We start from the raw sequence: 11,352 nt of genomic DNA, 5'->3' as shown, positions 1-11,352 counted from the left end.
AATAAAAAAAGTGTCACCTGAGTGCATCCAGCAAGCTACTGGAACAAAAACACACCCTTCTGGTGACTGCCTGAGCTGGCCCCCACAGAGAGAAACAGGTGAAAATGTGAAGCAGCCTCTGCTCTGACTGCCAGGTTTGCACGTGTGTCGAGCCACTGCTGCTGGCTTTGCTGGCTCACTCCAGCTCTCATGCTCCACCCTTTGAGGTTGTTTGGTTTGTTGCCTTTTTTTTTTTTTTTTTTTTTCAGCTTTTGCAATCTGACAGAGGCGGGTGAAAGCAAGTTCAGGGAAAAGACATTCCCCTGAAGAGCAGCTGGAGAGCAGTCCTAGCCCTGCCTGTGCTAGGCAGAGCACAGACAGCCACTCCACTTGCTTTAGCCTAGAACCACCCCCCCAAAATCCCGGAGGTATCCTGGTGCTTGAACTGATTTTCCAGGTAAGCCTTTATTTTAACCCCTGGATCTTTGTAGCTGAGCGCTGTCTAACCAGGAAGTTAAATCTGGCTGGAGACAAAACACAGCAGAAATGGTGTAAGGGCAGAGCAGGGAGAGCTCAGCTGCTCAGTGTCGTAGATACACTGGTTTATTTACTCAGCTGTCTGCCTGAGGCAACTCGGGCATTTGTGCCATCTGCCTTATTTCAGTTAAAACAGCCTTATAAACACCTGCAAGACACAGACAGACAGACAGACAGACAAAGCCCACAGCAACATTCTCCCTGCAAGTAAAAGTTACTACATGTGTTCTGCCTGCTGTGGTAAAGGGAAAGGAAGGTAGAAAGAAAGGGAAAAACAGCTCATTGCTGGTGATGCTGGTTTAAAATTCACACGGCAACAACTAAGCTTATGCCAAGTTCTCAGAAATGAATAGAGTTGTAGTTCTGGGGCTTTGGGGAAAATCTTGGGAACAGGCAAGAGCTGAACAAAGAGAATGCCCTAAATCTGATGCTCTTAACCCCACAGTGGATCACTCAGGCCTGCTTGTAGGATGTTGAAACACGGGAGTGGCCATGATGATGCAACAGTTAAGAGTTCTGTAAGGCTTCTGTCTTAAAGGGTGTGGGGAGGCAAACCAAAACACCCGTTGCTTCTGCCAGGGTATTGGACCAAATGGGAATTTTTATTTGCTTTGTTTATGTACTGAAAGTATCATTCCAAACTTCCCATACAATTTTGGCTGTGCCATTTTTCATCAGATCGAGAATATAATCCTGTTGGAACTGTTGGAGTTTATCTTATGATTTTACTTTGAGAGTTGTATACAGGAACTTAAGAACATTTTAGGACCTCTTGGGTCAACAATCTGAACAATATTACTGCATACTTACAGTTGCCTGAATTTTTGCAGTGCCTGGGGAGGAACAACAAAAGTACTTGGCTCCATCAAAATCCCATTTCTTCCACGGAGGGCTGGGAGGGTTTGAGCTGCTTTCCACCCCCATATTTATGAAACAGCCTCACACTGAGCCCTCTGCCATCCCAGGGTGGGGCAGTGCCTGTTCCCTTACCCATGAGCAGACACTCACTGCTGGGGTGACCATGAGTAGAAGGAGCAAATGCATCCCAAAAAATGATGCCAGAAAATCTGAGAGCCCCTGAAACTTGTAGTTTTGGCCCAAACCTTGGACTCCTCCTGCTGCTGGCATGGGGCTGTGATTAGCAGAGCTGGGGAGCTAAGCTGTGCTTGTGGGGAGGCAGCTCACAGCAGATGCAGCAAAAAATCTCCCACAGCCTTTTCTGCCCTAAAGCAGCCTTTTGCACTCCAGGTCACATCTGCTACTGCCAGCACAGAGAGCAGGAGCAAGTGAGACCAGCTTGTGCTAGGCTGCCTAAATAATGAAGAAATACCACAGCAGGACAGATTTGTTTCATGTTTGGTTGCAGAGGAGGCTCTGGATTGCTCTGCAAGAGTGGGAGGGTTTGTTTTCTGCTTCTGCTTCAATGAGTCAGACCACGAGCAGTTCAGATCTGGAGAGTCTCAGTTCCTATCATTTCTAGCAGGGAAACATCTCTGCTACTGCTTTTGTTCCTTCCTACGGAGATTTGTAGCTTTGCTGGGCAGGAACTCTGCTGAAATGTGCTTAGCACAGCTGGAGCCTCTCATCACAGCTGTAAAAGAAGCAAATAAAAATAACATTTGTGCTCATCAGCAGCATCCCATTGGCCTCTCTCAGCGCTAATACTCAGCTGCCTTTGAGACAGACATTAGTCAAATCCTGCTCCTCTTCCGAGCGCCCCATTATAAGGAATGGGAAGAGCCTTCCATCACTTCTGACACAACCTATTATTTTTTCCCACCCTTCTCTCAGAGGCAGAATGGACATCAAGGAATATTTTGCCAGAATTTCTTACCGGAGCTCCCACAATAAGCCAGACCTGGGTACCATGTCAGATATATTCCGGCACCACATCCAAGCTGTCCCTTTTGAAAACCTCAGCATCCACTGTGGGGAAACGATTGAGCTGGACCTGGAAGCGACCTACAACAAGATAGTGAGGAAGAAACGTGGGGGCTGGTGCATGGAAAACAACTACCTTTTGTCTTGGGTCCTGAAAACTCTGGGCTATGACGTCACCCTTCTGGGAGCAAAAGTTTTTGTTCCGGAGCACGACGCCTACCCAGAGGAAATGGATCACCTGCTGCTAAAAGTGGTGCTTGATGGCAAATCCTACATCGTGGATGGGGGGTTTGGGATGGCCTACCAGCTGTGGCAGCCAATGGAGCTGATTTCAGGGACAGATCAGCCGCAGACTCCCGGGGTCTTTCGCTTCCTGGAGGAGAGTGGGACCTGGTACCTCGAGAAGGTGAAAAGGAAGCAGTGGGTTCCTAACCAAGGTGCCTCCACTTCCCATAACGTGGAAGGTGAAGTTTGCCGTCGGATTTACCTCTTTACCCTTCAGCCACGAGACATTGAAGAGTTCAGAGGCTGCAATGCCCACCTGCAGACAGCGCCCGACTCGCTCTTCGTGACCAAGTCTATCTGCAGCCTGCAGACTGCCGACGGCATCCGGGCACTGGTGGGGTGGAAACTCACTGAGATGAAGTACAATTATAGGGACAATATGGATCTTGTGGAAATCAGAATGCTTGCAGATGAAGAAATAGAGAAAACACTGAAAGAGAAATTCAATATAACGCTAGACAAGAAATTTGTACCCGTCAATACAAGCAGGTTGTCTCTGTTCTAAGTCACTGCCTGAATTATAATTCAATTCAAGGGGCATTACAGGCAATTCCTCCCCCTCTAAAGGTTGAGCTTTTCCCTTCCATCTACACCAGTGTAAAGCAGAACATACTAGCACGAATCTGGAAAAGAAATGGATTTTCACAACTATTCCTACATCTCTTTTTGATTTGGGTACAAATAACTCCTTTCCAGCTCAATCAAATCACTGTCCTCTATTTGTGCTTAGCGGGGAGCACACTCTGCCCATTCCCTACTCCTTTCATCTCTTAAAAGCTTCTCTAAACACACCCAGAACAGCTGGGCAGAACGCTGGAACTGCATGGCTCTTTCTTTATTACCTGGTGCTGCCACCTGGGGAAAATCATATCCACCTCTTAAATGAACACTATATTATTTTGGGAATTTAACAGCCAGAAAAACAAAGACATCCTGTGCTGAGTTTGCTCCTCAAGCCTGTCTTTTTTGCTCCTGCATCCACAACACCCTCTCACGTGGCAGTCAGATGGTGTTACACCTGTGCTGCACCGTGAGAATACTTAAGGACAGGTTATTTATGGCCTGAAACAGATGATAAGAAATATTAGCGACAATTCTGCCTTGTTTCAGACTTTACCCGACTCCTGTTCTCTGAGTGACATAACCAAAAAGCAGTATTTCTTTGAACTTAAAGCATTTCCTGAGCATTTTGTTTGCTACCACCCAGCAGCAGACTGCTGGGAATACATGTTCCTCTCGTCACTCTGAGTGTTATTGCACATTAATTATTATGGCTGAACCCAAAAACAGGCACAGAATTATTTATCTGAAATATATCTGTTCTACTGAGGATGTGTTTGCAGTGATACAAATTATATTGATAAAAGGAGAAACGATGAATCTTAATCACATACCTAAAGGCTAAGATTTCTAGTAGGAGAAATTACTCAAATGTGATCACTTTGCCCTTTGAGAAGATACTTGATGTTCCTTCATGTACAAATCTTGGAAGCATTACAACTATGCACTTATAATTTAGTAAATTATATAAGTGATTTACAGTTAAATAAAAAAAAAATAAATAAAGCATTGTGTGGTAGAATTACTCAGACATTTCCCCCCCCAAATTACAGCATGTATTCCCAAAGTAAAAAATGTCATTAATCACTGCAGTTGTCCTGATTATTTTTATGTGCTAATATTTTGCAGCAAAGGCTTTTAAAAACACAATAACTCACTGAACCTTTTTTACTTGGTATGCAGTATGTGCAGCTTTCTATAACTAGCAATTTATGGTGAATAAAAGCTGCTGCTATTCTGCACGTTCAAAGTGTATTTCATAGAGACACAGCGAGCTCCCCAAATCCCCATCTCCCCAGAGTTCAAACTCATCTGTATGTGCTTGGCTGTGGGTGTGCAATAGTCCTTCATAGCATATGAGGCTCTCCCACCCCACAGGGAAATGAAATGTTAATGACATCCTGTAGTGGGTTGCAGAAGAAAAAGGGGTTTCTTATGGTGTGGACCAGCAGCTTGCAACACACATGATCAGAAGGAATTGTCCCAGGATATGGCTTGTTTGTGGTCTGTGTCTTTCTGTGGTCCCTGCAATAGTGGAAGAGCTAAAGGAGCTAAACTTAGGAGGTTTGTCCTTGTAGCAGCCTGGCATTGGGATGCAGGCAAAAGTCCAAGCAGGTCTTGCAAAGTTGTGGGACAGGAGAAGATCCATGCAGAGCCAAGAAGCTCCATCCTTTGTGGGAACAGACATAGGAAACACCTAGAAGGGGCTGTGCCCGCTCCTCTCCCTGTACCTGGAGTTCCATAGACTCAGAGCAAGGACTACAGAACCATAAAATCACAGACCTTTAAGATCAGAGTAGAGCATCACATCCATTGCCCCAGAGATTCGGCATGGGAAGGGCAATAACAGGGAAAACCACTTTCTTTCTGCTGACACATCTCCTGGCCCACGTGCCCTGGCCACTGCCAGGGCTGCTGCCCCTCCATGGCACAGCTCAGCACTCCTGGCCCCTGCTCAGCACATCCACAGAGGCAGATTTTATTGCTGAGCAACCAAATGAAACTTACTGTTAGAAGGGGAAAAAAAAAAAAAAAAAGAGGCTCTTCCTCTCCAATTGCACTGGTTTGTTTTTTCCTTGTCACTAACTTTGGAGGCAAATCCTTAAAGGCACAGCAGGTTCAGGGAGCACAGACTTCTCTGGGAGCAGTGTCCTTGGTGCTGGAGAACAGGGCTTCTTTTTGAACCCAAGAGGATTTAAACAGCTACCTGACTTAGCAAATCTGATCTTCTTGCCTTGGGGAGGGCTGGTACCAGCCACGAGGAATATGTGTGATTAATTCAACAGCTGCCATTCCTATCAATGAAATAGTGACTTCTTGCCTTGGATAGCTATCACTAGTCACTTCCAGCAGGAATCCAGACTACATGAGTGTCAACAATATAAAATCTGTATCAAAATTTGCACTATTTCTTTGCTGCTGTAGCTTGGGAGCACCCATAAGGTGCCCCATGGACTGAAGCCCCTGCAGGGTCAGGGATGGGTTTATAGGTTATAACCACTTACAAAAGTTGGTCATGATACTCATACTACTTTTTTCCTTTGTACTTCTGCAGGGTTTCAGTTCTCATTCAGTAATGTGGAAGGTTAAAATCTACTCAATATTGTAAGCAATCTGGGGGCTGGATCATTTTCAGGCCCTCCATCATGACAAGGCTATCTACACATATGCCAGTATAAATAAACCAATAAAACAATTAGAATATAAACTGTTATAAAACAAGAAATTCTCACCTCTTTTACTGCTGTGAATAACACTGAAAATAACACAGAGAATAACACTGTCCCTGGCAGGCAGTAAAGGCAGCCTGGACCTTTAAGGGCAGCAGTTCCCAGAGCAGCTCTTCCTGGGAACTTTGGAGCAAACCAGCGTGGAAAGCCTGAGCTGACTGCCTGAGAGGTAAGCACTGAGTGCCTGATCTTTAACTTCACCCTGTAGCCTTGGGTCAGCCCAGAAGTTCAGTTTGGGAAAGCCCACCCCTGTGGCTCTGCATACCATGTGCTAGGCACTGTAGGCATATTAGCAAAGCACAAATTACAGGAACACAGGGGCCAATGGCGTGTTGCACGGCAAGGGCGTTTTCCAAGTACAGCAATTCTTTGAGAGTTAAACTAACCCCTTTATGCTGAGCCAGCTACTGACTCACATCGTGACTTAAAAATCAAACAAATAGCACAGGCACGTGCAGGAGGATCCAGCCTTGGAAGTCCCTCATGATTTTTAGCAGAGAAGAACTGTTGCTAATACTCACCCTAATTATGGAAGGACACAGCGATCCCCAGGGGCTCTTCCAGGCAGGCAGAACTAATGCCTGAATCTCACTACCCCCCAAGCTGCATGAATGCTGAGTGAAGCTCAGCTGCTGCACGAGCAGAAGTAAACAAGGCTGAACTGAGGCTTGGGATATTTGGCAACTCAGTTTTGGAACAAAAACTCTCCCCTGGGCGAGGGCTTGCTCACTGCTGCAGCCTCAGCGCTCGCACAGTGGGAATGGTGGTGCCAAGAAAAAAAATCTGCCCTTGGGAAGGCGAGGGAGTAAACACTGATTTATGTGGGTGCTCCCTGATGTCCCTGATGATGTAGTGCAGCTTTATTATACTTAAACCTCTTTAAGTATTCATTGAGATCAGAGCACGTTTTGTCAGCCACCAAAGGCTGTCTCTGATCCAGCCTTTACACTGACGAGGCCAGAGAAGGGGTAGCTGGGGAAACTGAGGCACAGGCTGAGAATTTCCCAAAATATGTTTTCCTAAAGCCTCACTGCCAGCCCCCCACGGAGGCTCTCCATGGGGAGGTTGCTCATGGATAGAAGAGGGGAACTGGTTATTTGCTGAGCTCTCAGTGGAGCAGTGGGAACACCCAGACCCAGGAGATGGGTTGTAGGGAGGGCATCAGGTCTTCTGCTGCTGGACCAGGGCAGGGACTCATCAGGTTTTTGCTTGAAGGCAAATTTCAATCGTATCACACCCACCAGGCTAATTAATGGATTCTCCTGGAGCCCTCTTGGTCACAGAGATTCAGCTCAACACCATCACAGGGAAAAGATGTTTCTATCTTGCTATGCAAAATTGCTGAAAGTGGGAATAGAAAGAAAAATAAACCAGAAGACCACAGGATGAACCTGCCAGCATACTTGTGCACTGTGTGTTGGGGAGGGAATAGCTTCCTACAAGTGTTTCAAAGCATATCCTGCCAGAGATGAGTGCCTTTGTCCTAAAAAAAGGGATGGAAAAAACCCATAAAATGCAGTATCAAAGAGACATTACTGTTTTTTCATGTAGCCTCCTCAGGTCCTTTTGAAATGAAAATGTTTGTTTCTTATTCCCTTATTGGGATGGGCCTCTATTCTATCATATTTTCCTGTGGCTTTGCATCAGCCAGTCTGAATCCTGATACCAGTGCAAATCAGGAGCAATACAACTAATTCATGTGAGTTGTGCTGCTGGCATCAAGGTTGGGGTTAAAGTCTGGAGATCAGGTCACCTGATGTGCTCACCTGCTGGGGCGGGGGCGTTTCCACCCATGGGTTTGAGGTGGGATTTTCACAAGCTCCCGGCACTCCCTTGAGTGCTGCCATGGGCACGGGGTCAAACTGCTGGGGGGAGCAGTTGGACCAAAGCTGAGAATAGTCACCAGAAGGGAGTTTCTTCCATCTCATCCACATCAACTGATTTTCGGAAAATCTTCCCAGGGAACACGTGATGGACTTGGAGCAAGAAATCTCAGACTTTTTAGAAATTACTACAGCCCTTAGCAGATTGTGAATTGTTCTGGAAGACAAATATCCTTCCGTGGAAAAAAAGCCAAATTAAATCTAAACTAAAGGCAAGAGAAATCCTTGCAGAGACCGGATGAGTCAGTGGGTTAGAAGTGTTACAGGGAGCCTTTTGCACCTTGACCACACAGCCAGTACCAATGACAGCATCTTTCTCATAATGACAGGAAAGGGGATCAAAGACCTAAAGACACAAAATATTTCCAATAATTCGAGCTGAGAGAAAAGGTTTTTGTTTGTACAAGATGGTAAAAAAACCCCAAAAGATGATGAATACACCTTGTATGTATTCTTAGTAATTACCAGTTCCTCTAATCCTTAGGTCAGAAAAATTAACAGTTCCTTCCTTTCACAGGCAGGGCCAAAGCCCTGTCTAAACTCCACAGGGAAATTTAAGAGATTACGAAAACAACAATCTACTTCACATGGAAGCCTGTCTAAAATGGTGACACACTGAGATGTTAATCCCAGTTAAATGAAGCCATGAATGTAAAACCTTCTGGTTAAATTACCTGTGGGATAAAGAAAGAATTGCTTACCTGGTAAAAGAAACAGTGGGAACTTGCTGTGACTTTTATGCTGGTATGGTCTAACAGCTTTTCTGCAAACCTGTTGTTTGCCAATTTTAGAAAACTTGTCATGTGGGATCCTCATCTGTGGCCAGAGACTCTGTGGTGTGTCTTCCCATAGGAAAGATATCCATCTGGTTTGAAGGCAACATCTGAGAGAGGGAAAGCATTATTGTCACCTGCTCCCATCCTTGTCTCTTTTTCAAGAAATACAAACGGCAAAGGCAGGTCTAGCCTGCATTTGTCTCATATCAGGGGCAAAAGTTTCTTTCAAATCCTCAATAAAATGGCCCAGGCTATGTTTGCAGGCTGGTTAACCAGTGTTACAGAAATAGGAGTGAAGCCCTTGACAGCTGCACAGCAGTAACTGGCTGTTTTTCTGCTCACACAGGCAAAATGAACATTCAGGAGTATTTCGGAAGAATATCTTACAACAAGCCCCATAAGGATGCAGACTTGCAAACCTTAAAAGCCGTCTTCCAGCATCACATCCAGGCCATTCCTTTTGAGAACCTCAGCATGCATTGCGGGGAGACCATCGAACTGGATTTACAGTCCATTTACAATAAGATCGTGCGAAAGAAACGTGGTGGATGGTGCCTGGAAACCAACTACCTTTTATTTTGGGCCTTGCAAGAATTAGGGTATGACGTCTGCATTCTTGGTGGGAATAGCTATGACCCAGCAGAGAGGGCCTACGCTGCTGAGATGAACCATATCCTGCTGAAGGTGGTGATCCAGGGAAATTCCTACATCGTGGATGCCGGTTTTGGTGGTGCCTACCAGATGTGGCAGCCACTGAGGCTGATTTCTGGGAGGGATCAACCCCAGGTCCCTGGAATCTTCCGCTTCGTGGAAGACAATGGCACCTGGTACTTTGAGAAAGTCAAAAGGAAGCATTATATTCCTGAGCAAAGTGAGACTCCTTACTTCACTGACACTCCAGGATTGGGGAACATCAGAAAAATACACAGATTCACTCTTGAGCCACGACATATAAATGACTTTCAGGAGTTAAACACATACCTACAAGTGTCTCCAGATAACATACTTCGGAAGAAGTCACTCTGCAGTCTCCAGACCACTGAAGGGCTCATTGGCTTAGTTGGATGGACCTTGACTGAGATGAAGTATAATTACATAGAGGACATGGACCTGGTGCACATCACAACTCTTACAGATGAAGAGCTTGAGAAGACACTGAAAGATAAATTCAATATAGTGCTGGAGAACAAACTTGTACCAGTAAATGTCCGTGGCTTGCCACCTAATTTAGTGGATAAGATCTAATTCTAGCACTGTGCTAGATGGAGCAAGTATCCAATAGAAAAGTTCTAAAATTAACATTAATTACATTAATTGATTCTGAAGTTGAACTAGACACAAAGCTTGGTAAATTCAAGTACCTTGCTAGTTAACTGCCTGTACTTTTTGCATAAGTTTTCTTAAGCTTCTCCCTCTTTGGAAACTAAGAGTCTTACTACCTCTGATTTGCTCATATGGAAATTGCTTTTTGACTCCTTAACATTTTGTTCCACCTCTCTGGAACTCATTTTATTGCAGGTATATTTTGCATCAAAGGAGACCAAAATGATGCAGAAGGAGAAGCTGTTACCATTTTACACAGAAGACCTCTAACCCTCTTTGCTGTTATTTCCAATCTTCTCAGCAGAGTTTTACAAATTATTCACTTCCTTTAAAAGTCTGAAAGTTGAGCTGAATTTGGCTTTCAAAGACTTACTAGAAAAAAAGAAAGGTTAAGAGTTTCTCAAAACAAGACACCATTAGGTGCTGATTAGCTTCTGATGAGATAAATGGAAAGACTTGATCCTATTCTTTTACTAGGAATTGACTTAAAGTGAGCTATTTATACAAGGGCATCTAAAACTCCTCAGAAGATGTTTAATTTTGAGCATCCCATTTTTTCTGAGTCTGATATTTCTATGTCTCTAAATCTGAAGGAAAATTCATAGAAAGCAAGATGACTCAACAGTTCTCAAAAATCAGGCTTTTGCTACCAAACCTGGGGGAAAAAAAAAATCAAAGTTAGATCACCCTTTGCAAAATATAATCTAGACTTTTAGGACCAAACCCTCTTGTGATGTCAAGAGGGCATGACAGTATTATAGATAGAAGAGCATTGGTCTTGAGCCAAGGAAAAGACTTTGATGCTTGTTTCAGTCAACCACACAAGACCCACGGAGCACCTGATGTGCCTAAAACTCAGGTGCTTTCCCAGGTGCAGCCTAATGTGCTCTTTGCCTTCCCAAAAAGGACCTGCTCTGACATTCCACCTCCATCAAATGAAGAGGGGACGTGCTTGGCAGGGAGAGAATTAAATAAGCAGCACTGCAACGCTTTAAGGATGCAGGAGGAGGAAATGCATTACTTTGTGCAAATAAGTATTTGTGGTGGTATTTGTTAGGTGTGGCAGCTCCAAAATAACTCCCTGCTGCAGCTGAAGGTTTGAACAGATTAAAAAGGGCAAAGAAGTGTCATTTTGTGCATCCATGGAGCATGGGAACACCCAGCCTGCAATGCCTCAGCAATTCAGTGGACCCACCAGGACACAGATACCATCCTCCACCACAAAGTACTGGTTTGCAAAATAACCATAATTTAATTTTAAAAAGTTACAAAGCCGTTTGCAACTGCCCACTGTAATTATTTTATCTGGAAAACAAGTTCATTCTGGTCTTAACCAGGGGAAGGCATAAACATCTACTAATAGAGAAGAAACAAAGTTTAATTTGCTCATGGATCAGT

General features: G+C 44.6%; 2 protein-coding genes across 3 annotated transcripts; both read left to right on the top strand.

Moving 5' to 3' along the window:
- Positions 1-287: 287 nt before the first annotated feature.
- Positions 288-4,458, top strand: LOC127477449 (arylamine N-acetyltransferase, pineal gland isozyme NAT-3). The gene is made up of 2 exons (XM_051801807.1): positions 288-436; positions 2,308-4,458. Exon 2 carries the CDS (start codon positions 2,315-2,317, stop codon positions 3,185-3,187), a length of 873 nt encoding a protein of 290 aa, XP_051657767.1. The 5' UTR covers positions 288-436; positions 2,308-2,314; the 3' UTR covers positions 3,188-4,458.
- On the top strand, positions 292-11,189 carry LOC127477446 (arylamine N-acetyltransferase, liver isozyme-like). 2 transcript variants are annotated; one of them, XM_051801802.1, is made up of 3 exons: positions 316-436; positions 6,036-6,141; positions 8,978-11,189. In XM_051801802.1, exon 3 carries the CDS (start codon positions 8,983-8,985, stop codon positions 9,874-9,876), a length of 894 nt encoding a protein of 297 aa, XP_051657762.1. In that variant the 5' UTR covers positions 316-436; positions 6,036-6,141; positions 8,978-8,982; the 3' UTR covers positions 9,877-11,189. The 2 variants fall into 2 exon arrangements, with proteins under 2 accessions (XP_051657763.1, XP_051657762.1); XM_051801803.1 differs by lacking the exon at positions 6,036-6,141 and having other exon boundaries at positions 292-436.
- The last annotated feature ends 163 nt before the right edge of the window (positions 11,190-11,352 follow it).

The sequence above is a fragment of the Manacus candei genome, unplaced genomic scaffold (assembly GCF_025592945.1).
Source record: "Manacus candei isolate 608988 ecotype Guabito, Panama unplaced genomic scaffold, ASM2559294v1 h1tg000053l, whole genome shotgun sequence".
Taxonomy (NCBI): Eukaryota; Metazoa; Chordata; class Aves; order Passeriformes; family Pipridae; genus Manacus; species Manacus candei.
The sequence above is the reverse complement of the archived record's forward strand: the minus strand, read 5'-3'. Positions and strand labels throughout refer to the sequence as shown.

Bases quoted from the DNA above. Each gene is read 5' to 3' on its own strand.
- LOC127477446 (XM_051801803.1), top strand. From the start codon at position 8,983: ATGAACATTCAGGAGTATTTCGGAAGAATATCTTACAACAAGCCCCAT.
- LOC127477449 (XM_051801807.1), top strand. From the start codon at position 2,315: ATGGACATCAAGGAATATTTTGCCAGAATTTCTTACCGGAGCTCCCAC.